Raw genomic sequence first — 15954 nt, forward strand, 5'->3', positions numbered from 1 at the left:
GCGTGGAGCGTTCGTTTTTTTTTTCCTGCGGGGCGCTAAATGTTCTTTCACAGAAGCCTCGCGCAGCGCTCGAAGGTCCGAACGATCTGCCAAAAACAACACCGTATGTCCTGCCGATTTTTGCACGATGCGTCCCTCCCGGACTAGTTGACACCGCGTTCCCTCAGAGCCGCGATATGACTTCAAGGGCTGGGCGAAGCACGAGGATCAGATGCGCTGGTCCGTCGCCGCTCGCGGGTCCGATGCGGACGTCGGCCTCGTTCTATCTCTTTACAGAGAGAGTTTGGCTCTGAAGAGCGAGCTGGATGGCCTGCTTCACGCGAGGAGCGAGCTGGCTCGATCAAGCCGATCGGTCGACGAAGAAGGAAGAAAAAAAAAAACTCAGTCCATTGAAACGAAATCTCGATTGAACGAGCTGCGAGAGAGGCTGTACTTCGAGGCCTCCAAGCTGCCCAACTGGGTGCATCCGGAGATCCCGAAGCGAGGAGAGCCCCCGAGAATCGTCCGAGAGTTCGGCGCGCGTCCCGTGTTTGAAGGCTTCGAACCCCTGACTCACTTGGAACTGGCGACAGAGAAAAACTGCATTTTTTTCTCTCATCTTTGCGGAGGCAGCAAATTTTATTATGGAAAGGGAGACGTGGCGTTGCTGGAACTCGCACTCATCAACTGGGCTACGACATTCGTCTCGTCTAAGTACGGTTTCGCACCCTTCACGACGCCGGATCTGATCTCCCACTCTTACGTGGAGGCGTGCGGGTTTCAGCCCAGGACCGAAGCGACTCAAGTCTATGCGGTTCAGGACTCCGAGCTGTGCCTCGTCGGAACTCAAGAGATCCCTCTTGCCTCCTTCTACAGCAACCAGATCCTGCCGAAGAGCTCTCTGCCGATCAAGATGGTCGGGTTCGGCCACTGCTTCAGAAAGGAAACGGGGTCCACCAGCGAGGCCCGCGGCCTGTATAGACTCCATCAGTTCTCCAAGGTGGAAATGTTCGTCCTCTGTGAGGCCGGAGAAAGCGAAAAAAACGCACCAGGAACTCCTGGACATCCAGTGCGAGCTCCTGCAAGAGCTGGGACTCCACTTCAGAGCCATCGACATGCCGTCGGATGACCTGGGCGCGCCGGCCTACAGAAAGTACGACATAGAGACGTGGATGCCCTACAGAGACGGATATGGAGAGGTACGTAGCAATTCGAACTCTTGAGGGACGCGCCCTTTCGATGCGCTCCTATTTTTAGGATCGGCCGAAGAGGCGCGCCGTTTTGAAAAGTGTTTTCTGACTGCGCATCGCGCCGGAAGGTGACCAGCTGTTCCAACTGTCTGGATTACCAGTCCCGCCGCTTGAACATTAGGTGCAGGCGAGAGGAGGGGACGTCTCCCGAGTTCGTCCACACACTGAACGCGACGGCGGTCGCAGTTCCGCGCGTAATTCTGTCGATTTTGGAGAATTTCCAGTTGGCCGATGGGACGGTCAGGGTTCCAGAGCCCCTCGTCCCGTTCATGGCCAACAAGACGCATTTGTTCAGCCAACGAAACAGTTCTGCACATACGCCTCTTTATTTTACACAGTAAATACATCCGCACGGCTCTACCAATGGAACACTTCTCGCACTGATTGCAAAAACCCCTTAGATCCGGATCCGGTGCTCGATCGTCGCTCCTTTTGCTTGCGCCACCTCTCAACTCGTTCCTCGAGACTCAATAGGCTTGGCTGCTCGGACTCGTTAAGAGTCACCTTCCCGAAGAGGCGTCGCTCGATCTCCAACAACTGCCTAATGTATGCCAGGCACGGAGTGATCTGAGGGCGCACCTTCTTGACAAGATCGAAGGACTCCTTCAGCGTCATCATCTCGGACCTCATTAAAAATGCGAGCACGACAGTAGGCGAGCGATTCACCCCGCCTCGACTTAAAAAAAAAAAAAAAAAAAAAAAAAACGTCAGACGCGTCTGTCTCTCCTCACACACACTATACATAGCGGAGACCAAAATCTCGCGTACCAATAAACTAGCAACCCCTTCTCCAACTCCCTGGATTTCTTAATAAAATCGAAACACTGCGATAGCACGCTATCCAACGACGTGCTGCCGTCGTCACTCATAGGGATAAACATCAAATCTATCCCCTCCGGATCCGGCGCATAATTCATCTCCTTCACGCATAACAGCTTCTCAATTTTTAAAGACCGAAGCAGCTTCTTGTCAGCCGCATTCGCCTGACTCCCTACGTACAAAAAAGGGAGAACCTGAGACGCCGGCTGCATAAATACATTGCCAATGCGTCGGCCTCTCGCAACGTGGGCCTCATTGGCTGCAAATCTTCCACTGCACGTGCCCTTTCTTCGCCCTCTCGAACTTTTCATCGCCCTCCTCGGCCCTCTCTGAGTGCATCGTCGCCTCTTCCTCTTCTCTCCTATGCATCGTACCAATGATAGCCCTATAATCATATGTACCATTTTTGTATACATATATATAGAGACGACACGGTAAAATTTCGCTGTATCAGATTCCGGAGAATTCACTTCGCTGCACCCTCGAGAATTCTGCTATCCGTACTCCATACAAGGACGGCACTCAGGGAACACGCGCTCCGACGAGCCCTATCTCTCGACCATGCGGCGAAAAGCCCTCGCCTCACCCTGATGCGCCTTCTCTCCAAAACCACACAAATAAGAAACGAAAAATATTTGTGTTTTTTTATTAACACAATTTTGCCCGCACGCCCCCCACACCACCTTCATGCGCCTCTCCTGCGTGCCCAGTAGAACCTGCAAACGCCCGCTACCCCTTCAAAAATGCAACCGCTCCCCTCACGCCGCCCTGTTAGGTACGCTCGAAAACCACAAAAAAAAAAAACATAACTGACCGCAAAAAGCACAAAACCGAACCCGTCTACGACTGCTGCACGCAACCTCCCCCCCCCCTCTCGCCGGACACTCTCACTGGGCCAACATCCAACATCACAAGGCCAGAAAAGACCAAGCCAAGTCGACGCTGTTCGCCAAAATTTCTAAAGAAATCATTGCCTGCGTCAAAGCACACAAAAGTGCCGACTTAAGTGAAAACCCCCACCTGTCGACCGTGTTACAAAAAGCGCGCTCCGTCAATTTCCCTAAAGACCGCATCGAACACTCTATCGCTCGAGGCCTCGGAAAATACGCAGGAAAACTCGAGTTCGCGACCTACGAACTCTACGGACCCAGTCGAGCCGCCTTCGTCGTCTCCACAGCCGCCGACAGCCGAAACCGTATCGTGGCCAACCTGCGCTCGTGGGCAGCAAAGCAAGGCGGATACATGGTCCAAACCGGATCATTCAACTTTCTGTTCGATAAGATTGGTAAAATAGAGATAGACACCCAAGGTGAAACCGAAGACGACATATTTGAAGCCGCCATAAACGCCGGCTGCCAAGACGTGTCCTTCGACCACGAGAACCACATCGCCACCATCTCTTGCTCGCCCAACGAAGAGACCGTCTCGGACGTCCAAGCCAAACTCGCGTCCGCCGGCATCCGCGTCAACTCAGGAGAAGTCTGCAACGTCCCCAAAGTGTCCGTCCATATCACAGACGCGGACGAATGTGCAGAATTTCAGAACGCGCTAGACGCCCTCATGCAAATAGACGGTGTCGAATCGGTGTTCCACAATGCCGTTCTCTCAAATGCCGAATGACAGCCGCGGCAGAACGTACACTACTAAAAACCACAAACAATACTTGTACAATAGGAATACAAACAAAAAATTTGGGTTTTCGTGAAATTGTTGATTCTTCTATTTTGAACGTGATATAGGTGAGTAGTGTAGATACAGCCCCCTTCTGTACCTCTGACAGGAGGCAGGGACCGATTAAAGGAAAGCATGGCAATTGGTGCAATCGTCGCCTTATCTGCGCGGACGGATGGTCTTCGCTGTTCTTTGTGTTGTAACCCCTTTACACACATTTTGTGCCCTTCAGTTTTTCAGCTCTCGTAATCCCAGAATCCCTCGACAGGTGACGTCTTGGTCTTCGCAGGCTGCTTTTTGAGCTTCCCGCCGGACGCCGCCACGCTACTCCAAGTCGTTGGCATTTGCTTGTGGGTGGGCGGCGTGGTAGATTGTTTGGACATAGCAGATTTCAAAGAAGGAAAATCGCTGCTTGAAAAGTAAATACCATTTTTTTCATCTTGCGCCGGAGTTGCAGAAGAGACCTTGTTCCACCCTTGGAACCCGCTGCTGTGAGTAGGCCCCTTGATTTTGGTAGCTTCCATTTGTTTTTCTAACTCGGCAATAGCTCTCTGCTCTTCTTCTTGGATTTCTCGAAGCGACTTGGATTTGACTTTGGTGGTCGATTCAGAGGCGCCTCCGGAGACGGTATCTGGCAAGTTCCAGGTTGCATGCGACTGTTTTGGCAGCTGCTGAGAGGGAGGCTTTTGTGATTTCTTGGCTTCTTGAAGCGCTGCTTCGACTTTTTTGCGCCTGAGTTCTTCCTGCTGTATCTCGTACAAGGAGGGCGGCTTGGCCTTGGGTAGAGGTTGCTCCATGGGAGCATGAACAGTTTCGGAGGAATGAGACGAGTCGGAGGACGCGACAGACCTAGTAAGATTCTTGACGGGTAGAGGTAGATAACGTCGGTCGGAGGAATGGTCGTTTGTCTTTCCAGTTGCGCTATTTGGAGAGGATGGAAGCAATTCGTCGCGTTGTGGCTCGTTAGTTCGGCCTCCGAGCGGCTTTTCTGCGTTGAGAGACGAGTTTGAATCGCCAGTGACTTGAGCCCTTGAAAACAGGGTACGACCCTCACAAGAGGTAACAATTGCCGAGTCGCTGCCGTCTAGCTGCTGGGATTCGCCGCGATTGGATACCACGACTCGGTCGAAAGCCGTAGATGGCCAAGGTTGAGGAGAAGCGGTCGACGATGAAACGGGGCGGCTCGCGGCGTGATTATTCAGGTCGACGCGGAGACAGTCTTGTCGATTTTGCGGGACGCTATATCCAGTTTGTTCAGACGATTCCGAAGGCGAGGCATTCGAAAAAGGCGTCAAAAGAGGCTGAGAAGCAATAGAGTAATGCGGGGATTGCTGCTCGTGCATAGAAAAGTCGGAGGTAATCGGTACGCCCGATGATATTGTGCGTTGTGGCATTGATTTCGGTGTTAGAGGGGGTTGTGTCGTCGGTTGAAAAGACGACGGCTGGCACTGCTGTAACTGCATTTGGAACTGGTGAAAATGCTGTTGTAACTGCATCGTATACATTTGCTGTTGTTGATACCTCTGTTGATTCAAATAATACATGTTCGATTGATCTACAACGGGCAACGACTGCTGTTTTGTTGTCCAACGAGCGTTATTCGAATCTTCTCCGAAAAGCTCCTCAACCTTTAGTGTCTCTCCCATCGCGCTGTCGGCTGGCACGTACTTTCTCTTTTCGTGCGCCTCTTCATCTGCTGACTTGATAGACGGCATTTGCATCACGCTTCTCGGAGACGATGAAATTACTGACTTTCCAGTTAAATTTTGATATTCTTGATGAACCTGAAATTTCAGCTCTGAGTCTTCTCCCTCTTTAAGATACGTCTCAATAGGGCAATCTGTAAACGGGTTCTTTCCCATCTCGATAAACAGCTGACCAATCGGTGTCCACGGGCCGTTTGGCGATCTAGACACCAGCAACGAATACTGGAAGTATGGAAGCCACTCGTTCATCTTGACATCGCACCACGGACCTTGTACCGTCTTTTTCATGTCCAAGTAGTACCACTGATTTCCACTCTTTGTCTGACTTGGCGTCCCCGGCTTAGATGAATCCAACACCTCGGCGCCCCTCTCCTCCGCATGTCTTGAAAAATTCGTCCCAGGATCCTGCGCGAGGGGCAAGTGATATTGCAGCGGAGGTAAATTCTTCCTGGCGCCTTGATTGTATTCTCGATGTACAGATTCGCCACCTCTCCCCGCCTTGGTTCGACGACTATTCTCCAACTCAAATATAGACGAACGATTGTTCGTAGGATGTTTGTGCGGACGTAGAGATTTCACGTCGCCTGATCTCGAATCCTCGTTTCCAGCCTCTAAATTTTCATGTTGCCCTTTCCACATGTCTCCAACTATCCATCTGTGTTCCCCCGTGCCACCTCTGGATGATAACGGTCCTCTCCCCCATTTTGCCCCCGTACTTTCAGCGTACAAATGACCGTCTGCTCCTACCTGCTGCTGCTTGCCGTGTTTTTTCCTAGCCGTCTGTTCATTGACTCCTCCATCCACCGCAACGGGCACTCTCGGCCCGCCTGCACTCCAGCCCTTCCCCTCCGCTGCGGCCTTGAAAGGCCGATTAAACCTTTTGAATTCTAAAACACAAAGTCAAAAATACTTCAATCGTGCCTCTCTCACCTCACAACAATGAATCGCTTTCATACCTCCTCTCCCACCCTCTCTAGCGGCAGTGTGGTGCGAATCCCTGTACGTCGAGCCGTGGTGGTACCGGTCATTAGGAACCTATTTTCAACGTAACGGTTGCTTAGCACTTTACGCAAAAAAAATTTTATGTCAAAAAAACAACCATGTCTAAGGCATGCGCAAAGCGTATGAACATTTATGTGCATGTATGAAAAGTGGAAAAATCACAAAAGTTCTTTCAAAAGCAGAGCACCCTCAAAAGATTTTTTCTTCCAATTTCTATCCACGCGCGCCCTCCTTCAGGCACTTTCCCACTTTTGTCTACGCGTTCGCAGCCAAACGTGCGTGCCACCCTCTCTTATAGACAAAAAAACTCTCCCCCACGAAATAGACCACCCTTCATAAACGAACACACATAATGACGGGTTTGCATAACGCACATCACTCGGAGTTACAAACGCCACTGGCAACAATGATTCTTCAGTAGTAATGGACTGCTGGTGTTCAAAATCATCTGTCAAAGTAAAATCTTTTCTATACATTAAAAGCATGCTTTCTCTTGAGTACTCATACGCAGCAGATGTCGGAGCTATTTTTTTATTTGTCGTTGACTCGACTCTGTCAATTGGTTGGAAATCGTTCTCCACGCCATTACGCTGAGTACCATCAGCGAGACCGTTATCGGCACTCAATGTATTCATGTCTGCTTCTTCAAAAGTGGCTTCTTTGGTTTGGGCAAATCCTTTCAAACAAAGGTCAGATGGATCTACGGGCAGGGACACATAAAAGTTCGATGCCGCCATAAGTCTACACTTGTGGTATTCCTGAAGTTGCAGTATATACCGAACCAGTATAGGCTGCTTGTGTATAAGCTTAGAGTGAAAAAAATGTATAAACTAACGTTAAATATATGTCATCCATACAATTGACAAATTTTTTTTCTTACTCGTTATCCTATTTCGCGTAGATACCAAGACATCTCTCTGCAATAAAAACTAAAACTCTTTTAACGTAAGAATATATGTGAAGTCATCTTAGACTTATTTTTGCATTCACGTCACTCACTATAAACTTGATTTTTTTGTGTACATGTGTACAATACACATTTGTCTCCGTGGTATTCGATATTGTTTTATTATTATTACATTTTCGTTTCTAGCATCCTTTACCAAACATGATTCTCTTGGAGCAGTCTAACCACATAGTCGAAACTACGCTAAACAACTGCATTAGCTCATTGAAAGATGGGTACGTAACATCCTGAACGCTGCAGTTTTTTTCTTCAGAATGCAGGGATGAGTTCTGCTCTCCGATTGCTTAACGTACCTTTAGTGCTTGTATCTACACCTCACCCATCTGCTTACTTGTGGTATAGAGCATTAATCGGTGCTCAGCATTTGCTGTCTCCTCATTCCTCTTTCGTCCTTCTCAATATATAAAAAATTCAAAGATTGCGCGCATTCGCTTCTGATGTACCGTTCTCATCTCTAACCCTTATTGTCTCTTTATCCATACGACTTGTCTACCAATAGAAAGCTCGCACCTTTTGAATTAACATGTGCCGATTTTGACGGTGTCATCTTTCATTTGAATTTACCCAAAGACAAAAACGTTCTTAGCCTTTCAATCGATGTTCCCTGCTACGACAAGCTGGTTGATTGTGGTGTTGAGAAGAACATAAAAGCTATTTACAAAGATCATGTGGTAAAGCCAGAGCCAAATGCATCGGTGACCCTAGCGTTGAATTTGGATACCCTGTCGTCGTCTCCACGTATGAATTTTTCCTTTCTAGAAAGCTATACTGATTTATATACATACGTTAATACGATTTTTTCTAGCATCTCTTATTAGCGAGCTTAGTCTGCTTAAACGCCATATACTCGCCTCCGCTTTTTACCATACTTTCGAGGCAGTGGAGGCTAAAAAATCAATTTTACTTGACATACCCTTTCATGGCGACGATCGAACATTTATCACAACCAAGGATGAAAGTGTCATTGTGGTTATTACTGTAAACTTCAAGGACTCTGAAGATATTGTTTTTGGCAAAGTCTTTCTCAATGTACGTCTCTTTTTTTTTTTTAAATTATTTGTCTTCAGTCTAACGTCTTTTTTGCATTGAAGGAATTTAAAAAATCCGTCAGCGGTGCACCAGCTGTTGATTTTTCTACAACGCCGCCAGGAGAGATCAGTTCTATTAAGAATTTACAGAAAGCAGATGGCTACATTACCTGTGTCTTGTTCGAAAGACACTATAAGGCAGACTTTCGAGATAAGACCATCAATTTAATACTGATGCTCCGCAACTATCTGATGTATCACATTAAGTGTAGCAAGTCACAACTGAATACTCGTATGAGATTGCGTGTCGAGGCTCTACTCAAAATTCTCAATCGTGCGAAGCAAGAATTACCGAAGGAAAAGAAAACAGCTAGCGGCCGCACATTCACACGCACAACTAAGTAATAAGTATGAACTACTGATGACGACATCTTCACAAGGAGAAATTATGTGTGTTTTAAAGCATTTTATGATCAATTTTTTACAAATATGCTTTGTAGACTCTATTAGTTTTTGTCTTACATGAAAAAAGTGTATAGCTTTTTTTAAGTAGACTAAGCTGCCAACCCATGTTGTACTGATTCTTGTTGAATCCGCATATATACTTGGCATATTTTTAACTATCAAATTTTATACACAGCTAAAAATTTTTTTAGAGTAACTTAATGATACTCTATTGCAAGCTTTTCCCGGATTTCAATGCGTTTGAGCGTCACGAGGAATTTTTGCGAGTTTATCAAAACATTCGATGCATCTGGTTGGTTCTCTGAGGGAGTCTCATATAATCTCATAATTGGATCGATGAATTCCAACAGTGCATTATATATCTGGGACAGGAACAGAGAAAACCGTTTTCACGAATGTTGGTGAGTTTTGTTTTTTGCGCACTTGAAGAGAAATCAGTGCCGTTCAGTGATTCTTCAAATTGAAGGATGAACACAATTTATTTTCTTTTGGCTCAGTCTTAGCTTGGTTTTGATTTGACCTTAACTTGGTCTCGGTTTGGTTTTGGCCTTATTTGGCCCTTAGCTTCGGTTTCTCATTGAGCACCACGTAGGAATATTTTTTTCGGTTGTACCTTGGAAAAGTATGTGCGCCAAGTCGACGATGAGTTTCGATATGATTGTTTTCTGCGAAATTATTATTTTCAGAGTACTGAGTTGAATATTGGTGAATATTGATACGATAGAGCGCCTTGGTCAGGTTGCATTCAGAAAGTATTTGCTAGACATGTATTTTTTTTTTATTAACAACAGAGAGCGAACTGATTGATATAAACAATTTTCTCGCGTTTAAAGAATTCCATTTACTCCAGAGTGCTGCTTGTGCTCGGAGTCTTTCTATAGCCTCATCGATGGAGGCAATACCTTGGCGGGCGTATATTCGGTCTATGGATGGCAGCTCATTTATTGTAGCGAAAATGAAAACTGTTTTTCATCCAGCGTTTCGCCGACATCGAATCAAGACAGTTTTTTTGGGTCTTGCGACGCTTGGAGCTGGTTTCTACATGCTATGTAAGAGACTTGGCGCTCAGAGTCAGTTGAGTTACGAATCACCCAAAGAATTGCAGGTACATTTTAATACACATTCTCGTACTTTTGTGTAAGGGTGTATTGGAGTCATTGACAAAAAAGTTGCTGGTGTTTAGGTTAGATTCCAACCGAAGCAGGAGTATTTAAAGGTGAATCGAGTTTTTCTCCACCAGATGGGATATTTGTTGAAGATTATTATTCCTGGCCCCATATCCTTGGAGGCAATATGTGTTGCCTTGTTGACCTTTTTTTTATTGGTTAGGACAAGGTTGTCTATTCGGATTGTTGAGATAATGGGTTTGAATGCGAGTGCACTGGTGCGGACCGAGTTTAGATCATTCGTGCGAGGAGTGCTTAGTTTGGGTCTTATTGCAGTTCCTGCTTCTATCGTGAATTCTCTTTTGAAATTTCTCACCAACTTTTTAGCGCTTCGTTTTCGAAAGCGTCTGACTACCTATGCGCATGAGAAGTATTTGAATAGCCTTACGTTTCGCCGAACGATATTGGATCGTTCCATTGATGGGATAGACCAGCGAATATCGCAAGACATTGATCAACTTTCGAAGGTTATCTCTGAATTTTACCCTTCAACTTTCAAGCCGTTGGTGGATGTTGCTTTGTTCACGCACAAGCTGACTACGTCTGTTGGATACGAAGGCGCAGCTATGATTTGTATTTATTATATGTTTTCTGGATTTATTTTGCGTCGTTGGCTGCCTGACTTTGCCTTCATGACATCTAAGCAACAAGAACTCGAGGGGAACTTTCGTTATTACCATACTCGGCTTTTGATGCACGCCGAAGAGATCGCATTCTACAGGGGTTGGAATCGAGAGAGGAAATTGATCAATGACACCTTCGACCGTTATTACCGACACTGTATGGGCTTTTTGGTAAGTCAGGCGGTTATCGATGTCTTCGATTCTTGGTTGGTAAAGTATGGTGCTACGCTGGTTGGGTATTTGGTTGTGGCTATTCCGGTGTTTGGAGGGGTGATCGCTAGTAGAGGAGGTGACCAAGTGTCTTTGTTGACGGAGTCTTACGTTCAAAACACGCAAATTCTTATTAATTTATCACAGTCGATAGGACAGGTCGTGCTTTTATACAAGCGCCTCACTCGGATGGCTGGATATACGTCTCGCGTGTTCGAACTTTTTTCGAGCGTCGACGCGGTAGATTTTTTGCAAGAGGATGAACAGCGTGTCAAAAAAGGTGATCTGATTGAATTTGACAGCGTAGACATTTCGACACCGAACAGAGAATTGATGCTTGTAGAGAGTTTGAGTTTTCAAGTTCGTTCGGGAGAGCATACGATTATCATGGGTCCTAATGGTTGTGGTAAATCTAGCATTTTCAGGGTGCTTGCCGGACTTTGGCCTGCACTCTCTGGTACGATTTATTGTCCTTCGGCGGACGAAATTTTTTTCATACCGCAACGTCCGTACTTCCCTGTGGCCAGTTTGCGAGAACAGGTGATTTATCCGGACAGGACATCGGACGCGTCTCGAAAGGGCGTCAGCGACGAGCAGCTTCTTTCGATCCTTGCAGACACCGATCTCGCCTATTTGGTCAAGCGAGAAGGTGGGTGGGATGCTCAAAAAAATTGGACAGAAACCTTTTCTGGCGGAGAGAAGCAAAAGATCAATCTTTGCAGAGCATTTTATCATCGGCCGAAATTTGTATGCCTTGACGAATGCACTTCCGCTGTATCGGTTGACATCGAGGGGAAGCTTTATAAGAGGCTCATTGAAATTGGGTGTACAATTGTGACCATATCCCATCGAAAGCACCTTCAACAATATCATAAAAGGTTGATTCAGATGACCGATTCGAATGGGTATTCAGCCAAGTTGGTTGGGTCCCAGTGATGGTTTTCTTCGCTCAAAGGTACGCGTTGACGAGGATTTTTTTTTGTCTGAACACGAGTAGAGTAGGGTGTCGAAAAAAAAAATAATTTTTGTATTGTTAGTTTTAGTGTTTGATCATTTTATTTAGGCGAAGGTTTTTCAGGATGTCGTCTGCTCCTGTGTTAGTACTTAGTACGTGTGTTTTGTACAAGGACCGGTGGTGAAGCTTTTTTGAGAGATACCATCGAACGTGTTTGATTTTAACAGCAATGGTCTTTTAAGATGCAAAGACGAAGCGAGAGAGTGGAAGGAAAACCCAGTTGGGGAACATACAGGCGGCGAAGGTACGCGATTTTTTTTTGTAACACGTGTGTGGCGTTATATTTGTACCGTGTACGGTATAATAACTGAGAGAGGGTGTTCAAAAAAAGATGGTAGCCGATGTGATTCGTACTAGTTTAGGTCCCAAAGCAATGCACAAGATGATTCTATCAATGTCAGGTGGGATAGTGATTACGAACGACGGGAACGTAATATTGCGTGAGTTAGATGTGAACCACCCGAGTGCGAAGGCAGTGATGGATTTGAGTCGTGCGCAGGATGAAGAAGTGGGCGATGGGACGACTAGTGTCGTGGTGTTGGCAGGTGAGCTTTTGAATTTAGTTGAACCTTGGCTGGTGAAGGGTTTGTCACCCAACGTGATTATTAGAGGTTTAAAATTGGCATTACAAGATGCATTGGCACACTTGAAGAGCATTGCGATACCAGTAAATCGGAAGAACCGTCAGGACTTACTTGACATTGTAAGGAGCTGCATGGGGACGAAGTTTGCAGTTTCATTTTACCCGTCATTTTTGAGCGAATTGGCTTTAGATGCGGTTTTGTTAGTGGCTCAGGATGGCGAGGAGAAAGACATCGACATCAAGCGATATGTGAGGATTGAGAAGATTCCTGGCGGAAAGGTGAGCGATTGCTGCACTGTGCTTGGCGTGGTGTTGAACAAGGACGTGACGCATGTGCAAATGTCTCGTCGAATCGAAAATCCTCGTGTGGTTATATTGGATTGTAATTTAGAATACAAAAAAGGTGAGAACCAAATTACGCTGGAAGTGACCAAAACCGATCAATGGACTCAAATTATGCAGCAAGAAGAAGATTATGTGAAGAAAATGGTTGAGGACATTGCCAGAATGAAGCCCGACTTGGTTTGTACCGAAAAAGGAATTTCTGATTTGGCACAGCATTATTTGGTACAACATAACATTAGCGCGTTACGTCGTCTCAAGAAGACAGATGCTCAACGTCTTGCACGTGCATGCGGAGCGACGATTGTTAGTCGTCCTGAGAATCTCAAGGAGAGTGATGTTGGCACTGGTGCTACGTTGTTTGAAGTTAAAAAAATCGGTGACGAATATTATTCGTTTATTAATTGTTCAAAATCGAAAGCTTGTACCATTTTACTTCGTGGTCCAGGGAAGGACATATTAAATGAGGTGGAGCGCAATGTTCAAGATGCGCTTGCAGTCGCGCGAAATATCATTCAAGAACCTTTGTTGGTTTATGGTGGCGGCGCATCTGAAATGTCTATCGCTGCCAAGTTGACAGAAAAGAGCAAGAGTATTCCTGGCGTTGTTCAATTCCCCTATGCGACAGTTTCTTTTGCTTTGGAGATCATTCCTCATACATTGATTCAAAACTGCGGTACGAATGTGGTTCGAAATCTCACGAATCTCCGTGCTAAGCATGCGGTTGGAGAGGGTCATTATTGGGGTATAGATGGACAAACTGGACTTGTTAGAGATGTTCGCGAATTTCATCTCTACGAACCGTATTCTGTCAAGGCACAAACTCTCAAAACTGCCATAGAGGCTGCGTGTATGCTTCTTAGGATTGACCAAATTCTTTCTGGTATCAGTAAAAAGAATGCTTCTGGCCAGTCATCCCAAACCCCTCAAGATGCTGCCGATGACTCAGCGGCTATGATGGAATAAAAAAGAAGCCCTTTCATCCCTTGCATGCAGAGTCTGTCATATGCAAGAAAAAATATGCGATTTACATTTTTTTTGACCGTTTGATCACTGATAGGATGGCGTCTAGAAGATACTGATACCCAAACTTGTTCGTTCTTTTTTTTCTTGTTGTCTTTTCAGTTTCTGTTGTGGAGGAGTCTTTCGAGTCGCGCGTTTTTTTTCTGACGATGTCGTCCGTAGTTGACACTCGTGGTTTTTTCGTTTCGATTTCTTTCGAATATTTTTTTTTCAACCTGTTCATTTTCTTCGAGCCGTTATTTTGCAGCCATTCATTTTTGTACCACTCCGACGATGTGCCTCCTTCTTCTGGGGATGACAAGAATCGGTCGGAGTATTCTCGTTCTTCGTATAAAGGGCCTACTACAACCTTCTCTGATAAAAAAGAAGATTCGGACTCGGCTTGCTTGCCCGCATCGCTTGAGGAAGTGTTCGAGTTATCCTCGAGTTTTTGAGGCGCGTATGCCCACTCCGAGTTTTTCGGTGATTCATTGTACAGGTGATTGAATTGTGCGGGTGGCGCTTGTGTGTTGCACGGTAGTTTTTGTGCCTGGCTGTCGTCTTTTGTGCATTTTCTTTCGTGATGGACGTCATTGTTTCTGTGCATTTCTTCGTCGCTGTTTGATTCCTCTTCCATATCGATTACCTCGTACTGAGAGCATTGGGATGGTTCTTTTGAATTGGTTGATTCTTGCACACCGTCGTCTACCTTGTCTTCCTACAGAGAGGTTGTTTGCTAGGGTGAGTGCTTTTTTTCGTGTGGCTATGTGTGGGAAAAAAGAGGTTTTCGAGCCCGAGCGTTGGTCACTCTGTACCTTGATAGTTTGTTCTGAACTTTGGGACGTTTCTGCTTCGTTCCAGCCTGTTTTTTTTTGGACAGATTAATGAGATTTTGTATATGGACCACCCGCGCATGGCCAACGCGGCGTTTGCGTGCGCAGTTATGGGAAGGGCTTGCGAATAACGCATCTCGGCAACACCGAGGGACATACCTGGAATTTTTTTCAAGATAGCCATCTCAGATGCCGGAGGATTTATGAAGTGCTCGAGATTTTGGGTGATCAAAAAGATTTTGAAGCACTTTTGATATGCGTCAGTATCTTCTATGCTTTTTCTTTCAGATATGAAGCAGTCTATTTCTTCCCCACCCAAGTAGTTAACCTCCTTGATATAGAGGATCAGCATGGTTTGTTCTTCCGTGAGACCGATGCTGTAGTCGATGAGGGACATGAATCCATATTTTAATTGTTCAACCGACAAATGCGATTGTGTACTGGAAAAAAAGGTGAGACGTCTGAAAAAAAAAAGGTGTGATTTCATGCGAACCTTTCTATTTTGCGTATGGCTTCATTGAGAAGTTTCGCCCTGATACTATGTTTATCGTCTGAAATGACTAGGTAAGCATGGTCTGGTGTTTCTAATGGGCTGGTCATTGGAGAGGGAACGATCTTGAGAAATAATTAATTTTTTTGGTTTTACTCGAGGTTTTGTTGATATGTTCTTACCTCTTCTATTTGTACATTTGCCGGTACAAATTTTTTTTGTGTGCTCAGAAAGTTCAAGATCCAGTTAGTGTTTTGTTTCAGGTACTGCATAGGCGCACTTGTCGAGATAAGATTAAAAAAGATTACAGATATTTTGTGTATTGGCATGTTTTTTTTTACAGATAAAAAATTAATTTGGTTTCTGGCAGTATTTGCGATATCATTCTAAGCATGTCAGGTGATATTTTGAAGTGGAAAGACGTCGAGGCGGCGAGGGAGGCGATTGCCGCCGTGCGTTCGGACAGGGACGAGACGGACTGGCACGTTTTGTTTTTTGGTGGTTTGAATTGGAACGCGGTGTGAGATCGCTGACGTGTTTAATTCGCAGGGTCGTGATCAGCTACGAGTCGGGAGAGGGGAGGGGGGCGCAGGTCTTGAAGTATTTGTGCAAGGGGGTTGGGGGCGTGGATTGTATGGTGGAGAACTTGAAGGATGACATGGTGGGATATTGTTTGACGAGGGTGATGGACAGAGTGGATGGCCTGGACACGATAAAGTTCGCGTTCGTATTTTGGCTCGGGGAGCGGGTGCCCAGGATGCAGAGGTCCCGGACGTCCATTCACATGGGTCCCGTGAAGAAAT

General features: G+C 45.9%; 7 protein-coding genes across 10 annotated transcripts; 4 read left to right on the forward strand and 3 right to left on the reverse strand.

Moving 5' to 3' along the window:
* The first annotated feature begins 211 nt into the window (after positions 1-211).
* On the forward strand, positions 212-1570 carry LOC126317514 (uncharacterized). Its single transcript, XM_049993188.1, is given in 3 exon segments — positions 212-1000; positions 1002-1178; positions 1298-1570. Coding segments are annotated over 3 exon segments (1239 nt in total).
* Positions 585-2639, reverse strand: LOC126317489 (dual specificity protein phosphatase 5-like). Its single transcript, XM_049993156.1, has 2 exons — positions 1998-2639; positions 585-1905 (listed from the first exon to the last, which is right to left on the reverse strand). The coding sequence occupies exons 1-2, from the start codon at positions 2462-2464 to the stop codon at positions 1587-1589; spliced, it is 786 nt and encodes a 261-aa protein (XP_049849113.1). The 5' UTR covers positions 2465-2639; the 3' UTR covers positions 585-1586.
* Positions 2640-2867: 228 nt separating this feature from the next.
* LOC126317515 (probable transcriptional regulatory protein Ddes_0536) lies at positions 2868-3668 on the forward strand (the record flags this gene model as incomplete). Its single annotated transcript, XM_049993189.1, has 1 exon — positions 2868-3668. A coding segment is annotated over one exon (801 nt), but the record flags the coding sequence as incomplete, so codon positions are not given.
* Positions 3669-3738: 70 nt separating this feature from the next.
* Positions 3739-7248, reverse strand: LOC126317490 (uncharacterized). Its single transcript, XM_049993157.1, has 3 exons — positions 6802-7248; positions 6382-6460; positions 3739-6312 (listed from the first exon to the last, which is right to left on the reverse strand). The coding sequence occupies exons 1-3, from the start codon at positions 7162-7164 to the stop codon at positions 3956-3958; spliced, it is 2799 nt and encodes a 932-aa protein (XP_049849114.1). The 5' UTR covers positions 7165-7248; the 3' UTR covers positions 3739-3955.
* Positions 7249-7506: 258 nt separating this feature from the next.
* LOC126317461 (actin-related protein 2/3 complex subunit 2-like) lies at positions 7507-9042 on the forward strand. Its single transcript, XM_049993126.1, has 4 exons — positions 7507-7609; positions 7894-8132; positions 8200-8423; positions 8486-9042. The coding sequence occupies exons 1-4, from the start codon at positions 7536-7538 to the stop codon at positions 8825-8827; spliced, it is 879 nt and encodes a 292-aa protein (XP_049849083.1). The 5' UTR covers positions 7507-7535; the 3' UTR covers positions 8828-9042.
* A 684-nt stretch (positions 9043-9726) lies between these two features.
* On the forward strand, positions 9727-13873 carry LOC126317491 (T-complex protein 1 subunit gamma-like). Of its 3 annotated transcripts, XM_049993160.1 has the most exons (5): positions 9727-9992; positions 10071-11841; positions 11950-11993; positions 12084-12145; positions 12233-13873. In XM_049993160.1, the coding sequence occupies exons 2-5, from the start codon at positions 11822-11824 to the stop codon at positions 13790-13792; spliced, it is 1686 nt and encodes a 561-aa protein (XP_049849117.1). In that variant the 5' UTR covers positions 9727-9992; positions 10071-11821; the 3' UTR covers positions 13793-13873. The 3 variants fall into 3 exon arrangements, with proteins under 3 accessions (XP_049849117.1, XP_049849116.1, XP_049849115.1); XM_049993159.1 differs by lacking the exons at positions 12084-12145; positions 12233-13873 and having other exon boundaries at positions 9734-9992; XM_049993158.1 differs by lacking the exons at positions 12084-12145; positions 12233-13873 and having other exon boundaries at positions 9734-9992; positions 11924-11964.
* On the reverse strand, positions 13836-15447 carry LOC126317492 (uncharacterized). 2 transcript variants are annotated; one of them, XM_049993161.1, is made up of 5 exons: positions 15334-15441; positions 15155-15276; positions 14821-15101; positions 14644-14690; positions 13836-14546 (listed from the first exon to the last, which is right to left on the reverse strand). In XM_049993161.1, the coding sequence occupies exons 1-5, from the start codon at positions 15421-15423 to the stop codon at positions 13854-13856; spliced, it is 1233 nt and encodes a 410-aa protein (XP_049849118.1). In that variant the 5' UTR covers positions 15424-15441; the 3' UTR covers positions 13836-13853. The 2 variants fall into 2 exon arrangements, with proteins under 2 accessions (XP_049849118.1, XP_049849119.1); XM_049993162.1 differs by having other exon boundaries at positions 14821-15212; positions 15334-15447.
* Between the last annotated feature and the right edge of the window lie 507 nt (positions 15448-15954).

This window comes from Schistocerca gregaria, unplaced genomic scaffold (genome assembly GCF_023897955.1).
Source record: "Schistocerca gregaria isolate iqSchGreg1 unplaced genomic scaffold, iqSchGreg1.2 ptg000632l, whole genome shotgun sequence".
NCBI lineage: Eukaryota > Metazoa > Arthropoda > Insecta > Orthoptera > Acrididae > Schistocerca > Schistocerca gregaria.

Bases quoted from the DNA above. Each gene is read 5' to 3' on its own strand.
- LOC126317489 (XM_049993156.1), bottom strand. From the start codon at position 2,464: ATGTATACAAAAATGGTACATATGATTATAGGGCTATCATTGGTACGA. The intron at 1,906-1,997 runs GTACGCGAGATT...TTTTTTTTTAAG, and splicing joins AAGGGGTTGCTAGTTTATTG to TCGAGGCGGGGTGAATCGCT.
- LOC126317490 (XM_049993157.1), bottom strand. From the start codon at position 7,164: ATGGCGGCATCGAACTTTTATGTGTCCCTGCCCGTAGATCCATCTGAC. The intron at 6,461-6,801 runs GTGCGTTATGCA...CGTTGAAAATAG, and splicing joins CGTTTGTAACTCCGAGTGAT to GTTCCTAATGACCGGTACCA. The intron at 6,313-6,381 runs GTATGAAAGCGA...TTTGTGTTTTAG, and splicing joins TAGAGAGGGTGGGAGAGGAG to AATTCAAAAGGTTTAATCGG.
- LOC126317461 (XM_049993126.1), top strand. From the start codon at position 7,536: ATGATTCTCTTGGAGCAGTCTAACCACATAGTCGAAACTACGCTAAAC. The intron at 7,610-7,893 runs GTACGTAACATC...GTCTACCAATAG, and splicing joins ATTAGCTCATTGAAAGATGG to AAAGCTCGCACCTTTTGAAT. The intron at 8,133-8,199 runs GTATGAATTTTT...GATTTTTTCTAG, and splicing joins TACCCTGTCGTCGTCTCCAC to CATCTCTTATTAGCGAGCTT.
- LOC126317491 (XM_049993159.1), top strand. From the start codon at position 9,777: ATGGAGGCAATACCTTGGCGGGCGTATATTCGGTCTATGGATGGCAGC. The intron at 9,993-10,070 runs GTACATTTTAAT...GCTGGTGTTTAG, and splicing joins AATCACCCAAAGAATTGCAG to GTTAGATTCCAACCGAAGCA.
- LOC126317492 (XM_049993161.1), bottom strand. From the start codon at position 15,423: ATGCAGTACCTGAAACAAAACACTAACTGGATCTTGAACTTTCTGAGC. The intron at 15,277-15,333 runs GTAAGAACATAT...TTATTTCTCAAG, and splicing joins CAAATGTACAAATAGAAGAG to ATCGTTCCCTCTCCAATGAC. The intron at 14,691-14,820 runs GTATGTCCCTCG...AAAAAAAAACAG, and splicing joins TATCTTGAAAAAAATTCCAG to GCTGGAACGAAGCAGAAACG.